At 42.5% G+C, this 26,987-nt stretch overlaps 1 protein-coding gene across 2 annotated transcripts in view; it reads right to left on the bottom strand.

Annotated features, from left to right (window-relative positions):
* Window positions 1-26,987, bottom strand: part of GFOD2 (Gfo/Idh/MocA-like oxidoreductase domain containing 2) — a 53,660-nt gene that overhangs the window by 7,172 nt on the left and 19,501 nt on the right. For both annotated transcript variants that reach the window (XM_057712981.1, XM_057712980.1), the window contains exon 2: window positions 6,430-6,775. In XM_057712981.1, the coding sequence (XP_057568964.1) occupies window positions 6,430-6,688 (259 nt within the window). In that variant the 5' untranslated portion in view covers window positions 6,689-6,775. The remainder of the gene's footprint in view (window positions 1-6,429; window positions 6,776-26,987) is intronic.

The raw sequence follows: 26,987 nt of genomic DNA, 5'->3' as shown, positions 1-26,987 counted from the left end.
TCTCCTGCTCTTCTCTAAATAGTAACAAAAGCTTTACAGTAGGTACTGGCAGGACAACAGAAGAATGGCTAGCCAAGCGTCACATGCCCAAGGTGGGGATCACTGTGGACAGGGCAGGGGGCCAAGGCAAGGGGAGAGGCCCTTGCACAGGGGTCTGGAGCTGGACAGGGGCCCTGCAGGGAGAGTAGGCCCTTACTGCTATCACTATCTGCTCTTGGAGGGTTTCGAATGCTTTCCCACACTTATGGGATTTTAGAATTAGGGACAGGAGAATCAAAAGATTGGGTGAGAATTTGGCCGCGTGGCTTCAGAACACATGGCTGACGAGGGAAGTAATGAGAAATTAGGTTCTCAGATACCCTATCTGAGAGCTGCAGCTCTGGCCAGCCCAGAGGTTTCCTGCTGTAACTACGCACAGCAGGGGTTGGAGTGGACACTAGAACATGGGGAGGAGAGGGGGTGGGCTGGGAGGAAAAGGACTTCTGTGGCTGCTGAGAGTTTGGTGTGGTAAAACTAGAATAAGTAATCTCTGTTTCATGCCATGAGAGGTCAGGAAAGGGGGAGAGGACTTCCTTCTTGAGCCTGAACAATAGGAGAGCTTTTGAACTCAAGACCCAGTAGTATTATCAGTGTGGGAGCTAAAGGCCATCTTGAGTTAACCAGGCTCCTGCAGGCCAGCTGCACAGGACCTACACCTTTAGGAAGACTGGGGTTGCCTTGAAAGACATGTTTATTTAAGTTTTATCTAGCTTTCCTGTTAGGAAGTCAAAAGAGAGATTAGAGAAGCTGAACACCACTTTTTGTCTCCAGGGAATAGGGAAAGCATGGATGCTGAGTGCCATTAGCTCAGACCTTCTGGAGGCTGAACAAGTTTCAGACTGCAAGCCTCTCTCCAGCTCTTGCTCTCCAAAGATCTAGGAGTGAAGTGCCCCAAGAAGCTGCCCCACACCACCTCTTTGTTCCTTAGTAAATGCACCACAGGTACAGAGCTCTGGGACAAAACCGCTGTTTCCCTCTCTAGAAGTGTGGGACTGGATAAGTGATTTCAAACAACAGGGTAGAGAAGCAGCCCCTGAAAAAGCAACACTTTCATGTTTCCCAAAATCCATGGATTCTGCTTTTCCTTTTTCTTTTCTTTCTTTCTTTTTAAACAAAGAAGGTTCTGCTACTTAGGAAAATAAGTTTGAAAGTTACCAGACAGAAACACTGCTGCCCACAGCCCACTCTCTTCTGGGTCACAGGCCTCTGTCAACTCCCTGGGTCACACCCGCAGACTGGGCTTGCACAGGTAGAATTTGTGAACACTTTCATTCAACCAGTGTGCCAGGCCCTGTGCCAGGCTCTAGGGATACAATATCAGGCATGATCTCTACCTTCAGACAACTTACAGTGTAGTGGGAGGCAGCCATCAATCAAATTATCATATGAATACACACAGACCTGCACTTGTAATACATGCAATGAAGATGACATAAATGTTAACATGAGAGCATAGAGCAGGGACCTGATCTGGACTGGGGGTCAGGGAAGGCATCCCAAGGGAGTGGTGTTCTTGGGATTAAATTATCTGGGTCAGGCTGCTTGAGGAATGATCCCGTTATCTCAAGAGCCCACGGGAAAAGGGTTGGCAAACCCAGTGTTTTTCTAATGAAGCACACAAGTACCAAGAACTAGGCACAGAAACTTACCTTTTGGTGACAGATTTAATTAAGAAAACATTCAACGGTGACAAAACTGTTGGGGCACGTTGTACATTAAAATTTTTCTGAACCACTTCTAAATTGAGAAATAAAACATTAGAGTCCCTCCCTTTCCTTTCAGGAATTCATGGGAAAGCCACAAGGATGAAATCCGAGGCAGAAGAAAATGAAAAGTCAAACAAAAATAGAAAATAAGATGCCACAGAAAGATTTGTGATATGAAAAGTATGCCTCTGGAGGATAAGTCGAAGGACTAGTTTCAGAAAAAACTTATAAACTTATTAGAAAAAACTAATAAGAATGAGGGAAGAAACAATCTTTATGGTCTCAGAAACAAGATAAGAATAAAATGATCGAAAAAGCTGAGGAAAATGCGATTTTGCCTACAGCACTAAGACCTAGTGAGATGCTGTAACCTTAACATTTCTGGGCCTGGGTTTCTGTAACTGAGAATGAAGATGTTGGATGAAACTGTCAGGAGAAACACAGATGGTAACCGCCCACCCTGACCAGGCAGACAGCAGCAATTTGCATGAGTTATTTTACGACAGGGAACTAACAGGCCACCACCAACCGGAAGAATATGAGAAAGGTCAAAAGGAAATGCCAGTCCACATGTCCTACTCACCTACCAGAACTCTCCTCGCCGGAGTTGATCTTGGCTGAGAGATGTGCACACGCCACCAGAAAGGACCCTAAGTCAGAGTGATTGGCCAGAGGCAACCCGGAAACCCACCCCATCACCATAAAACCTGAGACTGTGAGCCTAGTAGCACAGCAGTCCTCGTGGGTTCTGTACCCTCCTGCTCTCTGCCTGGGCGCCCCTTCCCAATAAAGTCTCTTGCTTTGTCAGCATGTGTATTTCCTCGGACAATTCATTTCCGAGTGTCAGACAAGAGACCCCTCTCGGGCCCTGGAAGGGATCTCCCTTCCTGCAACAAAACCAATGGTTCTCAGTCCTTCTTGTATATCAGAACCACCTGGAATGCTCAATCAAACAAACTGGTAGGCCTCACCCACACAGATTCAGAAGGTCTGGGATGGGGCTCAGAATTTGGATTTATAACAATTTCCCAGATGATGCTGATGCTACTGGTCCGGCCTGAGAAAGGCTGGACGCTCTCCATGGCCCCTGCAGGTCTGACATTTCTGATTTTATGCCTGTGAAATTCCAGAAGAAGAAAATACAGCACTATGACTGGCATCAAAAGTTTTAGAAGAACAGTCTGTCATATACGTCCTTATAGCTGCAAATCTGTTTAGGTGCTGTATGCCTTACTTAACTGCTTCTCGGTCTCCAAGACGTACCTTTTATAATGCTTAGCAATGCAATAAGGATCCTTAACTCAAAAGAGGCTTTAGATGATTGTGATAAATTTCTCATGGGTTCAAGATCTAGAAGAGCTGACCTAAAATTAGAGTACTTCAAAGCTATACTGCTAAATAATTATGTCTTTTTTCCCCAGCTCTAAAAAGATCAAGGATCTAAAGCTTATATCCTTTTTTATCTTTTATTACTTTTTTCTTTTCTTTTCTTCTCTTCTCTTCTCTTTTCTTTTCTGTCCCATGCAGCATGCGAGGATCTTAGTTCCCAGACCAGGGACCAAACCCACGCCCCCTGCAGTGGAAGCGTGGAGTCTTAGCCACTGGACTGCTAAGGAAGTCCCTAAAGCTTCTGTCCTTAATGAAACACAAGGGACATAGCCCCAGTAACAGAAAGAAAAAAAAAAAAAAAGGAAAAGAAAAGAAAAAAGAGAGACCCAAGTGGGAACAACAGAAAAAAATCCTCTCATGCATATATAGACTCATACATGGGAATACACAAGTGTAACAGCAGTGAGGGTGTTTGGGGATGCTGACTCTGAGGACTTTTAAATACATTGCATTTTTGCAACTATCAATGCATATGCCTGTTCTGTTCTCCACCTAAACAGTGTACAAGAACCAGACACTTCCAGAGCTTTACATTACAGGAGGAAACAATGGACCCTGCTTTTGAGGCATTAATTTAAATATAGTCCTCCAACCTACAGAAAAGTTTTTCATGTTAGAATGCTTAGTTTCATTTCTAAGCTACATTCAATTCAGTGAACATTTAACCTAATGAATGTCTAGAGGAGACTCCTATTATTTATTTATTTATTTTTTATAAATTTATTTATTTTATTGGTTGTGTTGGGTCTTCTTTGCTGTGTGCGGGCTTTCTTTTTAGTTGTGAGTGAGTGGGGGCTACTCTTTGTTGTGGTGCGCGGGCTCCTCATTGCCGTGGCTTCTCTTGTTGCAGAGCACGGGCTCTAGGCACGTGGGCTTCAGTAGTTGCAGCACATGGGCTCAACAGTTGTGGCTCACAGGCTCTAAAGCGCAGGCTCAATAGTCGTGGCGCACGGGCTTAGTTGCTCCGCGGCATGTGGGATCTTCCTGGAGCAGGCACCGAACCCGTATCCCCTGCATTGGCAGGCGGATTCTCAACCACTGCGCCACCTAGGAAGCCCCTATTATTTATTTTTGATGTGAATTTAACTTAAACAAGACTGCTCTTCCACTTGGGACAGCAGGAAAGCCTGGCTTTCCCTTGTAATGTGATGCCAGTGTCTTTCTTGGTCAGTACTTGGAAGTAGCCACATATGCTGGAAAGGCTGAATGATACCCCCATTTCACAGGGGCCCACAGAGGTTGAGAAGGACAGAAATAGGGCCAGAAGTGGGGTCTGATGTCAAGGTCAGTTTAGTGCTCTGCCAGTTTGGTGAGTTCGTGCACTAACAACCAGTCATTTGGGAAAACTGGAGGAGTTCTCATGGCCTCTTCCACATGAGCTAAAGTTAAGTCAGAATTCACACACACACACACGCACACAGGGAGTCAACTTCATGGTCACAACAGGCTCAGTGACTCCTTTGGGGCCTAAGTGGGCAGTGCTTGAGGGTAGGTCCAGCTGACATGGGCTCTCCCAGCCCAACCAACTTGGCCCTGGGATCATGTACCTGCAAGAACAGCCCAAAGACCCTCATTCATATCCTTCTCCTTTCTGACATCAGAGATGTAGAGAGAAGGCTGATGGCTTTACTTCACTTAGGGCAGGGATACAAGACCCCAGAAGCTGCTGGTCATCCCTGTGCTTCCTGTTTATATTAAATGGCCCAAACTTAGGTGTTTTCCTGTACTAGGAAAACAGCAGTCTTGTGCCCAAAGAACTTTGGAGTTTCCTCTTTCTCCTTACACAGCTTGGAAATGGCCTCATGGGGACCCTAAAGTTCAAAAAGGCGACTGAGAGCCTCTAGTACTCTGCCTCTGCACACACCTGGCCTCACCAACCTGCGTTCATGCCACAAGGAATGGCGAGAAGTTAAGTGACCATGGTAGCTTGTTTCCCTTGAACCAGCCCTCTGTTAAAGTGTTGGCTTAAGTCTACTTCTAAACCCAATCTGGGAGCATTATCTGCCCTAAAAATCTAGGGCCAGTGAATAGCTCCAGTATCACACATCCTCAGAGAGAGCTCTCTGGAAAAGACAAACCATCTATAATTTTTTGCCAAAACTTACAAGCCCCAAATCAACCACCAGACAGTTCCTGTTCCTGCTCATTTCAATGAACATTTATCCTCTCCAACCCATTGGGCTAGAGGTGACAGACACCTTCTTATTCTCAGACTACGGGAGAGACAAGCAGCAGAAACTTAGACCCTCCACCATGGTAGTGCCCAGGAAGTGGCATATTAGTTCCTGGACTGAGAGATCTCTGACTGCATCAGAGAGACACCTGGCTCCTATCACCTTATATAAAACAAGTATTGTCAATTAAGTATATGCTACCTGAATTGTTATTTAAGTCTTTTCTCATTTACCTTGCAATGTGTGTTACTTCTAGTCTCTACAATTGGACTGTAAAATCTGAAAGCAGAGACAGCTCCAATCCAACACTGCTCTGAATGTCAAGAATGACACCAGGACAATGCCTAGCACACAGGATGAATGTTTACTGGTTTGTTTTCCTATGAAATTAGATTCTGATTCATATAAGACAAAGAAGAATTTTTCTACAGTTGACAGGAAAGAGAAGCCCAACAGGAACCGCAGGAGAATACCTCACAAAGCCACGCCCAGCTGGGGCAGAAGGTGGCCAAGCTAACTGCTTCCCGAGGGAGCAGAGATGTGAGCAGGCTGATTTGTGGATCCTGTCAGGGAAACCCAGTGCTGTCAGAGAGTCTTCCCACCCTCTGGCATACAAAATTGCAAAGCTTGACAGGAAGGGTGTGTGCTCAATCTATTCAAGGACTGACACAATATGGGAAATGGCAGCCTTGATACACACCCTCTTCTCCTTTCTGTGGTGCTGCATGCCACAGAAATGGAAGAACAGACACATCGATCGCAGCCAATTCCCCAGTGCCCAGGTATTTGAACTCTGACTTCACAGAGACAAACTTTAAAACGTCTGAAATGTAATAATCTCTAGCCCCTGTGACAGGCCAACTCTTAAGTCATTTGCTTAACTTTTGCTTAGGGATTTACCTATGGGAGATGGGGAAGGCTGTGTCTTTCCTAGCCACTGGAACATTTCCTCCCATAGCCATAAGCCCTCCCAACGTGCCCTCCCTCGGCACTGCTTGAGTGCTGTCCCAGACCCAAGCCCAAGAAAGACCATCCAGGCCCAAAGGAGTGCAGTGACACTCAAGGACCACCAAGCGGGAGGCGCAATCTGCCCTTGCTATGTATGGCCTGACTGTCCGTACCTAGAGCCTTCACAGATATCTGCCGGGTAAGCGGAGGGGGGATGTTGATGCACACCAGATCCACGTCTTGATGCAGCAAGACATCATCAGTCCGGCTGGTATAGAAGGTGATGTTCATCTCCTCGGCCAGCTGCTTCGCCTCCTCCTCAGTCTTCCCCCACAGGGCCTCCACCGTGAACCCTTCTGCCCGCAGCAGCGGGACCAGAACCCGGGCAGAGCTGCCAGTCCCAAATACGCCTACTCCGGGAAGCATCTTCATGCTGGCTTCTCCATTCACCAACTCATCTCTTCACAAGAGTCTCCAGCTTGAGTACGACCATCCCACAGTCCTGGTCAAACATGGCTCCTGGAAAAGCAAGCAGGACACTGGCTATTAGTGGAGGGCACACTCAGCTGAGGCTACTTTCTGGGCTGATCTGGAAGCAGCAAGACAAATTAAATACTTCTCCAAAGTGAAACGCTGCAGAAGTTTCTCCCATGGAGACTGAAGGATATTAGCAATATCTATCTACTAGGAGGAAGAAAGATGAAAACTGAGTAAAGTTGGGTTCAAATTCCAGTTATGTTTCTTAATTTTCTGTGTGACTCTGGTCACACCATTTAACCTTCAGGGACTTAACTGTACAACTTCATGATTCTATGATATTATATTACAGAAAGAAAAGGAAGAAAAAGAAGAAAATTATTATATTACAATAAAAGACAAATGGGAACTACCTAGGTGCTATACACATTATAATTCAAAAGTTTATGGTAGCAAGCATAGGAAAATGTTCACTAGAAACCAAAAATACACCCCCACCCCCAAATTTCAACTACCAAACTGGCAGCAGCAACAACAAGGATATTTAGAATATTTTTTATATAAAAATATCCATGCCAAGATTCACTGTGACAGTGAAAAATTGGGAGATGAGACAGATGTTCAATAACAGTAGTGGGTTAGGTCAATAACACTACAGAGCCACTGAAAACCATGAGTAGAATGCCCTCAATAACCGGAAAGACATCACCATGTATTCACTAAAAAGGGAAAACAATATGTGAAGCATGACATCAATTTTGTTTAAAACAAACAAACAAAAAGCACAAAAGAAGTACATATGTATGAGAATATACAAGGGTATCTATATCAATAACCATATTTCCATACAGAGGACACAATAGAAGGACCTGAATTTCATAATGATTACTTAAATTGATGGGACTATGGGTGATTTTTGTTTTAGGAACTTTGCCAAATTTTCTACAATGAACGTGTCTTACTTATTGTGGCGTGTTCCCTTCTGATCACAAGGGTTATAAAATGAAATAAAGAACGAGGGGACTTCCCTGGTGGTGCAGTGGATAAGACTCCAAGCTCCCAATGCAAGGATCCCAGGCTCGATCCCTGGTCAGGGAACTAGATCCCACATGCATGCTGCAACTAAGAGTTCGCCTGACACAACTAAGGAGCCGGTGAGCCACAACTAAGGAGCCAGCGAGCAGCAACTAAGGAGTCCTCCTGCTGCAACTAAGGAGCCTGCATGCTGCAACTAAGACCTGGTGCAACCAAATAAATCAATCAATTAAAAAAAAAAAAAGAAAGAACAAAACCAAACAAAAGTCTGCTTGGAAACCACGATGAGATTTAGGTGTGTGCAGGGTATCAGGTTTCCCTATATGGCACTCCCTCAGCTAAACCAGTGGTCCCCACTCTAGCTGTGTATAGGGTCACTGGTTACCCCAGACCCACTGAATCAGACTGTGGGGATGAGGCTATGTCACCATCACTTTCTTTTTTTCTTTTGGTTCTTATATTATTGTGGTAAAATACACATAAAATTTACTATCTTAACCACTTTTTTTTTTTAATTAATTAATTAATTGGCTGTGTTGGGTCTTCGTTGCTGCACGTGGGCTTTCTCTAGTTGCTGTGAGCGGGGGCTACTCTTCATTGTGGTGTGCGGGCTTCTCACTGTAGTCACTTCTCTTGTTGTGGAGCACAGGCCCTAGGCGTGTGGGTTTCAATAGTTGCAGCACATGGGCTCAGTAGTTGTGGCTCACGGGCTCTAGAACACAGGCTCAATAGTTGTGGCGCATGGGCTTAGTTGCTCCGTGGCATGTGGAATCTTCCCAGGGCAGGGCTTGAACCCGTGTCCCCTGCATTGGCAGGTGGATTCTTTACCACTGCGCCACCTAGGAAGTCCTATCTTAACCACTTTTAAGTGTACAGTTCAGTGGTATTAAGTATGAGGGTGAGTCAAAAATTATCTGCACTCTGGTTATAGTAAAACTTCTATAAATTCTACAGCCAGAGTGTGGATAATTTTTGACTCACCCTGTACATTCATACTGTTGTGTAACAATCACCATCATCCACTTCCAAAACTGAAACTCTGTCCCCATTAAACAATAACTTCTCATTTCAACCATGTCTCTATGAATTTGACTACTGTAGTACCTTATATAATTGGAATCATATAGCATTTGTCCTTTTGTGACTGGCTTATTTCACTTAGAATATCAAGGTTCATCCATGGTGTAGCTTATGTCAGGATTTCCTCCCTGGGGGACTTCCCTGGTGGTCCAATGGTTAAGAATCCACCTTCAGATGCAGGTGATGCAGGTTCAATCCCTGGTCAGGGAACTAAGATCCCACATGCCACGGGGCAACTAAACCCATGCACCACAACTACCGAGCCTGTGTGCCACAACTAGAGAGAAGCCCACTTGCCACAACCAGAGAAGCCTGTGCACTGCAGTAAAAGGTCCCGCATACTGCAATGAAGATCCTATGTGCCACAACTAAGACCCTATGCAGCCAAATAAGTAAATAAGTATTAAAAAAAAAAAAGTTCCTCCCTTTCTGAGGATAAATAATATTCCATTACATTTTGCTTATCCATTCATCTGTCCATGGACACACCTGGGTAGCTTCCACATTTTAGTTACTGTGAATAATGCTGCTATGAACATGGGTATACAAATATCTCTTTCAGATTCTGCTTTCAATTCTTTTGGGTATATACCCAGAAGTGGAATTGCTGGATCATATGGTAAACCCGTTTTTAATTTTTTGAGGAACTGATATATTGTTTCCCACAGGTCCTGTACCATTTTATCTATTTTTAAAATTTTTATTTATGTATTTATTTATTTATGCCATGTGGTTTGTGGGATCTTAGTTCCCTGACCAGGGATTGAACCCAGGCCCACGGCAGTGAAAGCGCCAAGTCCTAACCACTGGACCACCAGGGAACTCCTGTACCATTTTTTTTTTTAATTTTTACTAAAAAACATAAATTTATTTATTTTATACTGGCTGCGTTGGGTCTTCGTGGCTGTGCACGGGCTTTCTCTACTTGAGGCAAGCAGGGGCTACTATTCATTGCAGTGCACAGACTTCTCATTGTGGTGGCTTCTCTTGTTGTGAAGCATGGGCTCTAGGCGTGTGGGCTTCAGTAGTTGTGGCATTCAGGTTCAGTAGTTGTGACCTGCAGCCTTTAGAGCTCGGGCTCCGTAGTTATGGTGCATAGGCTTAGTTGCTCCATGGCATGTGGGATCTTCCTGAGCCAGGGATCGAACCCATGTCCCCTGCATTAGCAGGCAGATTCTTAACCACTGAGCCAGCAGGAAAGTCCCTCCTGTACCATTTAAAATAATAATTTTATAAACACCATACCAATTATCTACCAATTATCTTTTTAAAATAATCTGACCACTTTCTGATCTTTGATGTTGCAAATCACAATTTTTAAAAAGGTGTATCCAAATGTTGGACATCCAAATGCTGTTCTACTTTTATCCATATAACATTGCTTCACTTGCATCCCCTCACAGATCAGAGTTAACCTATTTGTCAGTTCAATGGAGACATGGCATTCCTTTTGTAAATACATAATAATTAACTATTTCATTCCCCAACTGTGAACACTAGAGATATATACATCTCTTCCTTCCCTATCCATGACATCTTCCCACCTTTTTGGTCACTTCTGAGAGCTCTTTTCAGGCTCCCCTGATCTCGCCCCCAGTTCCTTCAATGCTAAGGTTCTTGAGGTTCTGTCAGAGGCATCCTCTTCTCTTCTTGCTCCACACAGTCTTTTTACTACTCATGTCCCAGGCTTTAATTAGTATACCAGTGACTTCCAAATCTGCAGCACAAGCCCAGCTTTCTCTCCAGAGCTTCACAGCCATATATTCTAAGCTCTATAAAACCCACATGACCAAATCTGAACAGAAGCAGTAAAGTAAGATGGTGAGAACATAGGAAGTGAAGGCACCCAGGACATCTGAGTTCAAATCCTGGCCTCACCACTTCCTAGCTGAATGCATCATTTTTCATGGGAAAAGTAGGTCTAATGCTGTTTAGCTCCCAGGTCTTTTGAAGATTAAATGAGGTCTGGTCATTAGTGCCTAGCAAAGTGTCTGGCATACAGTCAGCATTTAATAATTATCATAAACCTTCCCTCAAACATTTTCTTCCTGTATTCTCTGTCTCATGGTATGTCACCATCAACAACTCAGTTCCTCAGAGAGCTGGCCAGCATCTCAACCTCTTTCTTCCCTTACCTGTGCAGGAAAGTCACCATCAAGTCTTGTTGATCCTCCCTCTTTATTCTCTTAAATCCACCCCTTCTTTGATATCCCTTCTGCCACTGCCTTAGTCTAGCCTCCAGCACCACTCACCTGGATGACTGCAACAACCTTCTACTTGATGTCTCTTGCTTCCATCTTTTCCTTCTTTCATCCATTCCTCATACTGCAAAGAGATTTTTCTAAAATGCAAATGGAATCACATCGCTCCCTTCCTTTTTTTTTTTAAGAACTTTTATTGAGATACAGTTAACAGACAATAAACAGCATATATTTAAAGTGTACAATTTGGTGTCCCAATCTCCCAGTTCATTCCCCCCCAACCCTCCCCGCTTTCCCCACTTGGTGTCCATGTGTTTGTTCTCTACACCTGTGTCTCTATTTCTGCCTTGCATTTCCTCTTTCATAGTTGTTAGCATTTGCCTTATGTATTGAGGTGCTCCTATATTGGGTGCATATATATTTATAATTGTTATCTCCTCTTCTTGGATGGATCCCTTAATCTTTGTGTAATGTCCTTTCTTGTCTCTTGTAACATTTTTTATTTTAAAGTCTATTTGATCTGATATGAGTATTGCTATTCCAGCTTTCTTTTGATTTTCATTTGCATGGAATATCTTTTTCCATCCCCTCACTTTCCATCTGTATGTGTGCCTAGGTCTGAAGTGGGTCTCTTGTAGACAGCATATATATGGGTCTTGTTTTTGTATCCATTCAGCCAGTCTGTGTCTTCTGGTTGGTGCATTTAGTCCATTTACATTCAAGGTGATTGTCGATATGTATGTTCCTATTACCATTTTCTTAATCGTTTTGGGTTTGTTTTTGTAGGTCCTTTTCTTCTCTTATGTTTCCCGCTTAGAGAAGTTCCTTTAGCATTTGTTGTAGGGGTGGTTTGGTGGTGCTGAATTCTCTTAGCTGTTGCTTGTCTGTAAAGCTTTTGATTTGTCCCTCGAATCTGAATGAGATCCTTGCTGGGTAGAGCATTCTTGGTTGTAGGTTCTTCCCTTTCATCACTTGAAATATATCATGCCACTCCCTTCTGGCTTGTAGAGTTTCTGCTGAGAAATCAGCTGTTAACCTGATGGGAGTTCCCTTGTATGTTATTTGTCGTTTTTCCCTTGTTGCTTTTGATAACTTTTCTCTGTCTTTAATTTTTGTCAATTTGACTACTATATGTCTGGGCATGTTTCTCCTTGGGTTTATCGTGCCTGGGACTCTCTGCACTTCCTGGACTTGGGTAGCTATTTCCTTTCCCATGTTAGGGAAGTTTTCAAGTATAATCTCTTCCAATATTTTCTCAGGTCCTTTCTCTCTCTCGTCTCCTTCTGGGACCCCTATAATGCGAATGTTGGTGCATTTAACATTGTCCCAGAGGTCTCTTAGGCTGTCTTCAGTTCTTTTCATTCTTTTTTCTTTACTCTTTTCCACATCAGTGATTATCACCATTCTGTCTTCCAGGTCACTTATTCGCCCTTCTGCCTCAGTTAATCTGCTATTAGTTCCTTCTAGTGTACTTTTCATTTCCGTTATTGTGTTGCATATCTCTGTTTGTTTGTTCTTTAATTCTTCTAGGTCTTTGGTAAACTTTTCGATCTTTGCATCCAGTCTTTTTTCAAAGTCCTGGATCATCTTCACTATCATTATTCTGAATTCTTTTCTGTAAGGGTGCCTGTCTCCTCTTCATTTAGTTGTTTTTCTGGGGCTTTATCCTGTCCCTTCATCTGGTACAAAGTCCTCTGCTTTTTCATCTTCTCTATCTTTCTGTGGCTGTGGTTTTCAGTTCCACAAGATGAAATAGTGCTGATACTGCTTGATACTGCTGTCTGCCCTCTTGTGGAGGAAGCTATCTAGGAGGCTCCTGGGTGCTTCCTGATGGGAGGGACTGATGGTGGGTAGGGCTGGGTGGGTGGAGCTCAGTGACACTTTAATCTGCTTGTCTGCTAATGGGTGGGGCTGTGTTCACATGTTGTTGGTTGTTTGGCCTGAGGCCACCTAGTGCTGGAGCCCACAGACTCTTTGGTGGGGCTAATGGCAGACTCTGGGAGGGCTCACATCAATAAGCACTTCCCAGAACCCCTGCTGCCAGTGCCCCTGCCTCCTCGGTGAGCCACAGCTGCCCCCCCCCCCCCACCTCTGCAGGCAACCCTCCAACACCAGCAGGTAGGTCTGGTTCAGTCTCCTATGGGGTCACTGCTCCTTCCCCCTGGGTCCTGGTGAGCAAATTTTTTTGTGTGCCCTCCAAGAGTGGAGTCTCTGTTTCCACAGTCCTGTGGAGGTCCTGCAATCAAATCCCGCTGGCTTTCAGAGTGTGATTCTCTGGGGATTCCTCCTCCCGTTGCTGGACTCCCAGGTTGGGAAGCCTGATGTGGGGCTCAGAACCCTCACTTTAGCGAGTGGACTTCTGCAATATAACTGTTCTTCAGTTTGTGAGTCCCCCACCCAGCATTTATGGGATTTGATTGTAACGCGATTGCGCCCCTCCTACCGTCTCATTGCGGCTTCTCCTTTGTCTCTGGATGTGGGGTGTCTTTTTTGGTGAGTTCCAGTGTCTTTCTGTCAATGATTGTTCAGTAGTTAGTTGTAATTCTGGTGCTCTTGCAAGAGGGAGTGAGTGCACGTCCTCCTACTCCGCCATCTTAATCCTTTCTCCACTCCCTTCCTTTTTAAACACTTCCCATTGGACTCAGTATGAAGTCCATATGCTTTAGTATGACTCACAAGGCCCTGCAAGATCCAAAAATCTCAAGACAGGTCTAGCTTTGTGTATGGTCACTTTCAAGTGTTCTCGCCAAAAGAGATGAGTTTCAAAACACATACCTAGATAACCTAGCAAGAAGAACGCTCTGTGAAATTACTAGCTATAAACCAGTTAAAAAATTGGGGAGATAGGTACTCAAAATGAAAACAATGGCTTCAGAGTAACAGATGATGAGTGTATTTTTTCTTTCTGGGAGAATTAAACAGTGGGGAACAGCTGTCTATTGAGCCCCCTTTAGATTATATTAACATGATATTTGTATATGAATGTTCACAGGAGAATTAATCATAATAGCCAAAAAGTAGAAACAACCCAAATGTCCACCAGCTGCTGAATGGGTAAACAAAATCTGGTATATCCATACAAAGTAGTACTATTCAGCCACAACAAGTAATGAAGTACTGATACAACCTACAACATAGATAAACATTGAAAACATTATGCTAAGTAAAAGAAGCTAGTCACAGAAGGCCATATATTAATATGATTCCATTTACATAAAATGTTCAGAATAGGCAAATCCATGGGGACAGAAAGTAAGTTAGGGGATGGGGGAAGGAAGGAATTGGGAGGTACAGAGGTCTAACTTTATTCTTCTACATGTGGTTATTTAGTTGTTCCAGCCCCATTTTTTGAAGAGACTATTCCCCCAGAATGACCTTGGCACCTTTACTGAAAAACCAGTTGATTGTAAACGTATGGATTTACAGACCTTCAATTTTATTCCACTGGTCTATACATCTGTCCTTTCACCAGTATCATCATGTCTTAATTGCTTTAGTTTTATAGTAAGTTCTGAAATCAGTAAGTGTGAGTCTTCTTTGTTCTTTTTATTTTTTTAATTTATTTTTTATAAATTTATTTATTTACTTACTTAGTGGCTACATTAGGTCTTTGTTGCTGCTCGCAGGCTTTCTCTAGTTGCAGCGAGCAGGGGCTACTCTTCATTGTGGTGCGTGGGATTCTCATTGTGGTGGCTTCTCTCGTTGTGGAGCATGGGCTCTAGGTGTGCAGGCTTCAGTAGTTGTGGCAGGTGGGCTCAACAGTTGCGGCTCACGGGCTCTAGAGCACAGGCTCAGTAGTTGTGGTACACGGGCTTAGTTGTTCCGTGGCACGTGGGCTCTTCCCAGACCACGGATCGCATCTGTGCCCTCTGCATTGGCAGGCGGATTCTTAACCACTGAGCCACCAGGGAAGTCCCAAACTTTGTTCTTTTTAAATATTACTTTGGCTATTCTGGGACCCTTGCATTTTCCTATAAATTCTAGGATAAATTTGTCAATCTGGGATTTTGCTAGAGATTGCTTTTAATCTGTAGATCACTTTGGGGGCTGTTGTCATCTTAACAATATAAAGCTTTCTGATTCATGAACATAGGATGTCTAATTTCTTTCAACTATGTTTCGTAGTTTTCAGAGTATAAGTTACACACTTTTTTTGGTTAAATTTACGTTTAAGTATTTTATTTTATTTGATGCTATAGTAAATGGAATTGTTTTCTTAATTTCATTTTCAGATCCAGCTTTTCTTTTGCCTGCACTATAGACAGAAATGCACTGTGTGAAGTACGTGTCTCTGTTAGGGGTTGGTTTGCCCATATAGTCCACAGTACAGCATCCTGTACTGCTTGATCCTACCCAAAGGACACCTGTGCCTTTGTGAACCACAGAAATAAGCATGACCTGAGCTGCCTCTAACTCCAGACCCCTATCAGCTTCTTCCCTCCTCTTGTCTCTACTTTCTAGGCTGTGGAGCTTGGCTTGTCCCCTGCACTCTACCATCTCTACCATTGGATTCTATCTTAACCATCTTTCCTTCTTTCTTTCTGATGGTGAACGATGTCCATGGCCTCTCAGCCACCTCTCTTTCCTCTTTGCTGATAATTCTCTTGCCCTTACAGGCTTCCCTTCTAGTTAGAAAACAGGTCAGTCACATACTATCTTCCATAATTTTCATGTTCTGAACTCCCTTTACCTATTTTGGTCATTCTGCATTTACAGGTTTTTGGGGGGTTACTTACAGGTCATGGATTTTCTGGGAGCTTGAGAGTGTAAAACTTGTAGCACTACATAAGTAAGATTCTGCTTAAGCTTTGTGGGTCATTCATTACAACAGCTCTAAGGGTGAGGGGAGTGAGACACAGCCACCATAAGCAAGAATGCCCATGTCCTCTCTAAATTCATACCCAGGGCACACTTCCTCCTCTCTTGCACCTTATTTCTTCATGCTATAATTATATGTGGGTGTATACTTGCACTGGTGACAGAACAGATTAGAAGAAATTTTAATAACCTCTGTTTTACTCACACTGACTTAAAGGGCAGCTTCATCAGTAATCATAAATAAAGGGGCAAGAGCTGGCCTATGAGGAAGACAGATGGTATGAAACTAGGCAGACTTGACTAGGTATTTCCTGCTCCAATAGACAGAGCTGGTTTTCCTCATTTATTTCAATGATTACCCTTTCTCACCGCTAACATATCCTTATTGCTTGCCCATAACATCCTTGTGCATACCTTTCAGCCCCTAACATCCTTGTACATACCTTTCATGTGCCTCCAAAGATCTCCACAAACCCAGCCCTGCCTAGCTCACATGCATTCCAATCAGCACATTCTGGTCAGGAATGAAGAGGGGCAAGTGCCTTGACAGGACTGACTATGCATACTTTGACAAGGCTATAGGTTATGGGGAAGGTAGCAGAGAGGTTAGAGGCATGGAATCTGCAGCCAACCTTGCCTGGGCTCAAATTTTGGCTCCACCACTTAACAGCTAGGTAAAATCAGGTAAGTTTCTTAATCATTCTGTGCCTTTGTTTCCTCATCTGTAAAATGGGGTTAACTGTATCTACCTCATAGGGGAGTTAAGGATTAAATGAGGTAACATTCATGAAGCATTTAAAACAGGGCCTGGACCATAGGAAGTCACCACATGACCTTTTTTTTTTTTTAAGCTATGTATGACTGACTTAGATATCTCCTCTTCAAAAGCTGTGTAGGAATGTAAAAATAATATTCTATGCTAATATGCAGTGAGTGCAATAGGCCAAGCAGTATTTAGTGTAATATATACAGTATATCCTTCCAAGTCCATAAAACCCTGTCTTACAGATAAGGAAAGCAGAAGCTTAGAGAGGCTAGGTAACTTTTCCAGAGTTCCACAGCCAGCTTTATGTAACAGACCTGCCACAACCAGCTGTGAAACCTGGAGCAGGTTACTGAGCTTCTCTAAGCCTCCATAAATACAGAGGCTTGTATGTGTGGAAGAACTCTTCTTTCGTCGTTGGCGATGTGTGAGCCAGGAAAGTTCATTCTGCTCTCTGGCTTGGCGACTGCTCGCCTCAGCTCCACCACTCAAACCAATATCGCTCTGTTCATACATCACATCTTTATTGAGGGCCCTAAGAGGGAGACTGTAGGGGATAAAAAGATGAAAAGACATAGTCTTAATTTTGGGAGCAACAAGTCAGAAAGGGGGTAGGAGCCAGTGCTGGTGGCACAAGTGCTAATGTAAGGAGTTTGTACTTGGATAGGTGGGCATGCTCCGTACTTCTGGTGTGTCCCACCTTCGCCACCTGATCCCTTCTCTGCTCTGCTCTGTCTCCCACGAATCAGAAGCTCAGTCTCTAAGGACTGCATCATGTGGGCTTTAGGCTTCCATCTGGGTCCAGCCAATCTCAGGAAGAGATCAGAGCACAGGAAGAAAGGTTACAGTACTTACTCGCTGTCTCTCTCCCTACCAGCATGTGGCTCTGGCAGGGGCTGTGATCTCTGACCAAGGTCACAGTGCCTATGGAGAACCCCTCTCCCACAGCCACAGATTTTGCTGGGTTCCGGTACCCCTCCCTTCCCTCACTGTGCCTGAGGTGGTAACAGTAGCCGGTAGCTGGTCCCTGCCAGTCCCTCAGTGTGCCATCATCCCTCGTAAGTGTCCCTTACCACTCTGACCATTGTAAATAATCCCTTCATTAAAGGCTTTTCAATAACCCTCTGAATGTGCTGGCTGTTTCCTGCCTGAACCCTAATACAGTAAGCAATGAGAACCACTGAATTTTTTTTTTTTTAATTTGATGTAGGTGGAATACAGTTCAGGAGATGCTAGACACAGAGAACCAGTTAAGATATAAAATAAGAGATAGGGAGGGACTGATGGAGGGAATGAAGTGGAGCAGGCAGCTATCAACTTCCCTGGTGGTCCAGTGGTTAAGAACTGCCTTCCAATGCAGGGGTTCAATCCTTGGTTGGGGAACTAAGATCCCACTGGCCATGGGGCAGCTAAGCCTGTGCGCTGCAACTGCTGAGCCTGTGCACCACAATTAGAGAGAAGCCCACATGCCGAAACAAAAGATCCAGCATTCCACAACGAAGATCCTGCATGCCACAACAAAGACCCAACACAGCCTAATTAATTAATTTGAAAAAAAAAAAAAAAAAAAAAAGGACTTGGGATTATGAGGGGAGAGGGAAAAGCCAAAATGGCACCAAACTACAGACTAACATCCCTCATGAACATAGGCACAAAATCCTCAACAAAGGATTAGCAAACTGAATCCAGCAATGTGTTAAAAGGACAACACATGATGACCAAGAGAATGTAAGGCTGGTTCAGTATTTTAAAGCTTTTTTTTTTCTTTTTTAATTTTTAAAAATTTTTTGGCTGTGTTGGGTCTTCATTGCTGCGTGCAGGCTTTCTCTAGTTGTGGTGAGCAGGGGCTACTCTTTGTTGTGGTGCGAGGGCTTCTCAGTGCGGTGGCTTCTCTTGTTGCAGAGCACCGGCTCTAGGCACACGGGCTTCAATAGCTGTGGCACACAGGCTTACTTGTTCTGCAGCATGTGGGATCTTCCCAGACCAGGGCTCAAACTCATGTCTCCTGCACTGGCAGGTAGATTCTTAACCACTGCGCCACCAGGGAAGTCCCTGGTTCGATATTCTAAGATCAATTACTATAATTCAACATATCAAGTCATTAGACTTGTTATTAAACTGCATTAATTAGAAATGCAAATTAAAACTTATTTATTACACCTACACACCTACTGAAATGCGTGAAATTCTGAAAATCTGATATCAAATACTGGTGAGGATATAAAGCAGCTGTTCACTGTTAGTGAAAATGAAAAATGGTACAGCCACTTTGGAAAACAGTTTGTCATCTCATAAAGTTAAATATACACTTATCACACAACCTAGGATTCCCACGTCTAGCTACTAACCAAGAGAAATGAAAACTTATGTTCACACAAAAACCCATACATGAAGGCTTATTTTCTAATGTTTAATGTTAGCTTTATTTGTAACTGCCAAAACTTGGAACCAACACAGCTGTCCTTCAATTGGTGAGTGGATCAACAAACGGTAGTATATTAATGTAATGGAATACTATGCAGCAATAAAAAAAAAAACCTACCAATACACACCATAACACAGATGAATCTCACAAGCAGTATGTTAAATGGAAGATGCCAGACTCCAAAGGCCCCATACTGTATGATTTCACTTACAACGCATAATAAACAAGGCAAACTACAGGGCCAGAATAATAGATCAGTGGTTCCCAAGGGCTGGGATCAAGGGCACCAGGAGACTACAAAATGCCACCTGGGAATTTTGGGGGTGGGGAAAGGTGAAGGAACAATTCTATATCTTGACTATGGTGGTGGTTACATGACTATATGCATTTGTCAAAACTCATAGAACTGTACATTAAAAATGGTCAATTTTATTGGTCTGTAAATTATATTCAGTAAATGTGACCCCCTAAAAAATGATATTGAAGTTCTAAGCCTGGGAAGTTGTAGTATCATTAAGAGAAACTGGGAACCCATAAGGCCTGACAGTTGAGATGTGCCGTAATTGCGATTTGTGGATTCTGTTCTTCCCAGACTGGCTGAATATCATCTTACCTTCCGTACGTCTAGTACATGGAACCACAACTTCTGCAAAACTGTAGCATGAGACCCATTCCCCACCACGGAGGTGGACCAAATCCAATCTGACACCTGTTTTTGTAAATAAAGTTTTACTGGAACACAGTTGCACCCATTCCTTTATGTATGGCTACTTTTGTGCTATAACAGCAAAGTAGCTGCAACAGAGACCATATGGCCCACAAAGCCTAAAATATTTACCATCTGGCCCTTTACAGGAGAGGTTTGCTGACCCCTGCCCTAACCCAGGGGTTATAAGGCCAGGAGCTCCAAGTGACAGAGCACGGTCATGAAGGTAGCCAAAATTATGATAAAAAGAACACCCTACCTTATTGTGTGTGTGAAGAGCCACAGATTCTGGAAACTCTGGCATTAGTGCATAACTTCAGAGAGGTTACTCATTCATTAGGCAGCTTGAGTAGGAGTCAGACCCTGGGCAGAAGGGCCTATGAATCCTTTTCTACCAACAACTGTTTATAATGTTGGGGGTTTCAGCATGCTGAGCTAAAACCTGTTATTTTCCAGCCTCCCTTGCAAAAGGGTGTGTCTAGGAAGATAAATAATACAAGGTACAGTTTGGCAGAGCTTCTGGAAACGTTCTTTAAAGACAGCAATCTCAGTTGTCAGGCATATCGCTCCCCTGCCTCGTTCTGCCTGAAATGCAGATTCTATGGTTCGAGCTGCCACAGTCATCTGACCACCAGGAGGCAATGTGAGGATGGAAGACAGTTTCCTGCAGATACTGGCACTGAGGTGGTGAATCAGATGTCATCCATGCCCTCAAGGAACTCCACGTCATCAACAAGACAGGCAGGTAAACACATTTGTTATATGGTATGACAGGTAGAGCAACAGGAACCTGTGTGCTGCACAGAGAAGAGCACCATTTACTACATGGGCCACAGGTGATGTGCAAGCAGGAAAGGCTTCCTGGAGGAGATGATGTAACAGGTCCGAGTTGGTCACACAGCTTCTCCAACACACCAAATGACAAGGCCCTCCTTTTACTGGTGGTCTGCTTCTGTTCTCCTAGGGCCACTTTAGTCACAAGGTTCTACTTTGAAGTGACTTGTAGTCTACCCTCATTTAACTTCCCTCCCATTGGTCTTACTTCTACACTGTGGAACTACCTGTGATGTTTCTAATGGAACTCTCATGTTTCCTCTACGTGTCCTAGGTTGTGTTAGGTTGTCTGTAGATGGCCACAATAATTCCCTTCCTTGTGTTCATTCCATTAAGTAGTCAATCACTTCCCACAGTGACTCTATACTTAGCCATGTCACTTGCTCTGGCCAATGGGACATTAGCTACCTGACACAAGAGATTTGAAAAGTACTTGCGCATTAAGGCTTGCACTCTTGCTACTCCTGGAATCTCGGGCCAGGAAAGCACCAGAGAACAAGCCCAGGCCATCTTGATGGATCATAAGAAACACGTGACCAAGTCATCCCCACTGCTCCAGCTGCCACTGAGTCAATCGCCAGTTGACTGAGATCATTCCAGGCTATCCAGTTCCAGCTGAGCTTACCCAGACCAGAACAATCACCCAGGTCACCCTAAGAATCATGAGAAATAATAAATGTTTGTCTTAACCTACTGAATTTTGAGGTTGTTTGTTATACAGCAAAAGCTAACTGATACACTCCTTTGCAGACCGAACTCCCTCAATTCCCTCAGACCTTCCTCATATTCTCTACCCTGTTGGTTAAGGCTGCTCTGGTTTGTCCACTTTCAAGTTTGTCAATATCCCCCTGAAATGAAGCCCCCAGAACTGAACACCATATCCTGGGCATATCCTAGCCTTCTTTCCTTGTACATTATGCTCCTGTTGCTTACATTCATTTTAGAATTTAGACGGCCATGTCATCCTGACACATGGTAGGATTTTTCACATGTCCTAATATTCTGTACTTGTATAGTTAGGTTTTCAAAAATTTTAATTGTGGTAAAATACATGTAACATAAAATTTACCATCTTAACCATTTAAAAGTGTACAGTTCAGTGCATTAAGTACATTCACATTGTTGTGTAACCATCACCACCACCCATCCACAGAACTCTTTTTACCCTGCAAAACTGAAACTCTATATCCATTAAATGATAACTCCCCATTCGCCCTCCCAGACCCTGGTAATCTTCTGTCCATATGGGTCTGACAACCCTCGGTACCTCATATAAGAGGAACCATATAATACTTGTGCTTTTGTGATTGGTTTATTTCACTTAGCATAATGTCCTCAAGGCTCACCCATGTTGTAGCATGTGTCAGAATTTCCTTCCTTTTTAAGGCAGGATAATATTCCATTGCGTGTACATACCACATTTTGCTTACCCAGTCATCTGTCCGTGGACACTTAGGTAGCTTCCACATTTTATCTACTGTGAATAATGGCTGCTATGAACATGAGTGTACAAATGACAGCTTTTTCAAACTAAAGTTCAGTACTTTTAATTTTTCCTCTAATAAACTGCATTTAGTTTAATAGATCTTTTTGGATATTTTTCACTATCCCTACCAGCTTTGCATCAGCCAGAAATTTGATCAGTAGGATATATCTTAAATTCAAGCCAATAATGAACAGTTTTTGAGTACAAGTGCTTTACACGCATCATCTTATTTAACTACTGAAATACTATTTAATTTATTTAACTATTAAAATACCCTGAGGCACGTACTATTATTATGTTTCTTTACAGATGAGGAAACTGAGGACTCCATCAAAAAACGATTAAAATTTTGCACAGCAAAGGAAACCATAAACAAAAAGAAAAGACAACCTATAGAATGAGAGAAAATATTGCAAACAATGCAACCAACAAGGGATTAATCTCTAGAATATACAAACAACTCGTATAGTTCAACATCAAAAAAACAAACAACCCAATCAAAAAATGGGCAGAAGATCAAAAAAGACACTTCTCCAAAGAAGACATATAGATGGCCAAAAGGCACAGGAAAAGATACTCAATATTGCTAATTATTAGAGAGATGCAAATCAAAACTACAATTAGGTATCACCTCACACCAGTCAGAATGGCCATCATTAAAAAGTCTACAAATAATAAATGCTGGAGAGGGTGTGGAGAAAACGGAACCCTCCTACACTGTTGGTGGAAATGTATATAGGTGCAGCCACTATGGAGAACAGTATGGAAACTAAAAAACTAAAAATAAAAACTAAAAAATTAAAAATAGAGCTACCATCTGATCCTTCAATCCCACTCCTGGGCATACATCTGAAGAAAACCATAATTTGAAAAGATACATGCACTCCAATGTTCACTGCAGCACTGTTTACAACAGCCAAGACATGGAAGCAACCTAGATGTCTGTCGGCAGATAAATGGATAAAGAAGACATGGGATGTGTGTGTGTGTGTGTGTGTGTGTGTGTGTGTGTCTGTGTGTCTGTGTGGAGAGAGAGAGAGAGAGAGAGAGAGAGAGAGAATATTATTCAGTCATAAAAAGGAATAATGCCATTTGCAGCAACATGGATCGACCTAGAGATTATCATACTAAGTGAAGTAAGCCAGACAAAGACAAATACATGATATTGCTTACATGTGGAATCTAAAAAAAATGACATAAATGAACTCACTTACAAAAAGAAAGAGACTCATAGTCATAGAAAACAACCTTATGGTTACGAAAGGTGAAAGGAGGGTGGAGGGAGGGATAAATTAGGAGGTTCGGGTTAACATATATACATTACTATACACAAAATAGATAACCAACAAGGACCTACTGTATAGTTCGGAGAACTATACTCAATATTTTGTAATAACCTATAAGGGAAAATAATCTGGAAAAGAATGTGTGTGTGCGTATAACTGAATCACTGTGCTGTACACCTGAAACTAACATGATATAAATCAACTATACTTTAATAAAAAGAAATAAATTACAATTTTTTAAAAGTGACTACAATTTCACAGAACTATACAAGCTCTCATTTCCCCTTTTGCCCAATGGGATGAGAGGCTACATAAAATGCACAGCCGACCTCCAAATAAATGATATTTATATGTGACACTGCTCTGGACCAACCAATTGAATAAAGGTACTAGGAAAGATTATATTGTTACTAAACACACACACGAGTCAGAACTATGTGCTCTCCTTACAGCTGGCAACCAGATGTTTGTAGTTTAGGCACCTAGCATATAGAGTTTAGCCCTTAATAAATGTTTATTAGATGATGTTGTCCTTTATAATTACCTTTCAGTGTTCACCAGTTCTCTTTCCAAGTGTTCAGAGGCCATTTGTTTGACAAAACATTCTAGTGTTTTTCTGAGGAATGACCAGGATCAGGCTCAAACACCTATAGTTTCTGAAAACTGGGACAACTGTTGCATATCATCCGTCTTCTGGCATCTCCCTCTGCTCCACAATGCCTCAAAGTTTATTGACAGGATTATAGCACGGTAACCTACTAGTTTACTCTGACCCTTGGGATGTAATTCAAATGGACTAGGGGAACAAAACTCACTGAGAAAGGGGTGTTTTACCTTCCTTGTTGCCTGCCCTTTCTAGCTAGGTCTTTGATGAGAGGAGAAATGTAACAGAATTGAGTAGTGTTGTTTTCTCTGTTATATTAACCTTTACTCAATCTAAATAACTCTCACTATATCTTTAAGAATACATTTGATTGACTGCAGTTTTTGTTTTTTAAATATTTATTTATTTTAGCTGCACCAGGTCTTAGTTGCAGCATGCAGGATCTTCGCTGAGGCATGTTTAGTTGTGGCATTTGGACTCTTAGTTGTGACACGTGGGATCTAATTCCCTAACCAGGGATCGAACCTGGGCCCCCTTCACTGGGAGCGCGGAGTCTTACCCACTGGACCACCAGGGAAGTGCCGATTGCAGGTTTTTTCCAGTGTCATTACTTGTTCTGGAATTTTGTCTTCCTGATGCTATTAGAATCATCAAGCTATTCAGAAGCTTACAGATGGATGGCACCTGAGTGGTTCCATCCAAGCTGTTTAAAAATCTATCTATAATAGTTCACGCTGTAACTACTGGGTTGGCCAAAAGGTTCATTCAATTTTTTCTGTAAGATGACTCCAGTAGAGCTTAGTTGTCTTTAACTTCATTTGAAACAATTTTGTTAGACTGTATTGTGACAGCTGTCATATCAGCGCGCATTAAAAAAAAAAAACTTATCAAAACTGGTGAATTTTTGTGCAGCCATTTTAATATTGAAGATGGAAGGAAAAAAGCAACATTTTCAATATATTTTGCTTTATTATTTCAAGAAAGGTACAAACGCAACTGAAACACAAAAAAAGATTTGTGCCATGTATGGAGAAGGTATGGTGACTGACTGAACGTGTCAAAAGTGGTTTGTGAAGTTGCTGGAGATTTCTCGCTGGACGATGCTCCACGATCAGACAGACCAGGTGAAGTTGATAGCAGTCAAATCGAGACATTAATTGAGAACAATCAATGTTATGCCATGTGAGAGACAGTCGACATACTCAAAATATCCAAATCAAGCGCTGAAAATCATTTGCACCAGTTTGATTATGTTAATCGCATTGATGTTTGGGTTCCACATAAGTTAAGCGAAAAAAACCTTCTTGACCATATTTTCGCATGTGATTCTCTACTTAAACGAAATGAAAACATTCCGTTTTTAAGACAAATTGTGATGGACGATGAAAAGTGGATATTGTACAACAATGTAGAATGGAAGAGATCATGGGGCAAGCAAAATAAACCACCACCAACCACACAAGAGGCCTGTCTTCATCCAAAGAAGGTGGTGTTGTGTGTATGGTGGGATTGGAAGGGAGTCCTCTATTATGAGCTCCTTCTGGAAAACCAAACGATTAATTGCAACAAGTACTGCTCCCAGTGAGATCAACTGAAAGCAACACTCAATGAAAAGCGTCTGGAATCAGTCAACAGAAAACACATAATCTTCCATCTGGATAATGCAAGACCACATGTTTCTTTGATGGCCAGGCAAAAACTGTTACAGCTTGGCTAGGAAGTTCTGATTCATCCGCCATATTCACCAGACATTGCACCTTTGGATTTCCATTTATTTCAGTCTTTATGAAATTCTCTTAATGCAAAAAATTTCAATTCCCTGAAAGACAGTAAAAGGCACACGGAATAGTTCTTTGCTCAAAAAGATAAAAAGTTTTGGGAAGATGGAATCATGAAGTGGCCTGAAAAATGGCAGAAGGTAGTGGAACAAAAGGGTGAATACATTGTTTAGTAAAGTTCTTGGTGAAAATGAAAAACATGTCTTTTATTTTTACTTAAGAACTGAAGGCACTTTTTGGCCAACCCAATTTATATTTTTAAATTACAAATTATGCTTTCTATTTTTCAGTGCCAGGCTTCAAAAAGAGCCATTAGGGATTTCTACAGACAAAGTTACTGCCTTATAATAGTATCTTTATCCTGCAAGCTACACAAATGCAGTCAATTGATTTTCAGCCCAAGTGTTAAATTAATTCAATGGAGAAAGAAAACTCTTTTTAAAAAATGGTGTTGGTGGGCTTCCTAGGTGGCGCAGTGGTTAAGAGTCTGCCTGCCAATGCAGAGGTCATGGGTTCAATCCTAGCTCCAGGAAGATCCCACATGCCATGGAGCAACTAAGCCCGTGTGCCCAAAAAAAAAAAAAAAAAAAAATGGTGTTGGAACAACTGGATATGCATATGGCAAACAAAAAACCTTGACCCTTCTTTTCTCACTGTGTACACAAAAGTTAATTCAAAATGAATCAAAGACCTAAATGTAAAAGCCAGGTCACAGAGCTTCTAGAAAAACATATCAGAGAATATTTTCAAGACCATGGGATAGGTAAAGATTTCTTGGATAGGACACAAAGAGCACTAACCCACTGATAAACTGGATTTCAAAATTTTAAAGAATTTCTGCTCATTAAAAAATACCACTAAAAAAATAAACACGCCACAGATTAGCAAAAAATATTGGCCAAACATATATATAACAGAGGACTTGTATGCACAAGAAATCCTACAAATCAACAATAAAAAAGTGAACAACTTGATTTTTTTAAATATCAAAAGATTTAGTGGCTTCCTTGGTGGAGCAGTGGTTAAGAATCCTCCTGCCAATGGAGGGGAGATAAGTTCGAGCCCTGGTCCAGGAAGATCCCACGTGCTGTAGAGCAATTAAGCCCGTGCACCACAACTACTGAGACTGAGCTCTAGAGCCCATGAGCTACAACTACTGAGCCCACGCGCTGCAACTACTGAAGCCCAAGTGCCTACAGCCTGTGCTCTGCAACAAGAGAAGCCACCACAATAAGAAG

Source organism: Hippopotamus amphibius, chromosome 16 (genome assembly GCF_030028045.1).
Source record: "Hippopotamus amphibius kiboko isolate mHipAmp2 chromosome 16, mHipAmp2.hap2, whole genome shotgun sequence".
Taxonomy (NCBI): domain Eukaryota; kingdom Metazoa; phylum Chordata; class Mammalia; order Artiodactyla; family Hippopotamidae; genus Hippopotamus; species Hippopotamus amphibius.
Note: the sequence above shows the minus strand (reverse complement) of the source record. Positions and strands in the feature narration are given on the sequence as shown.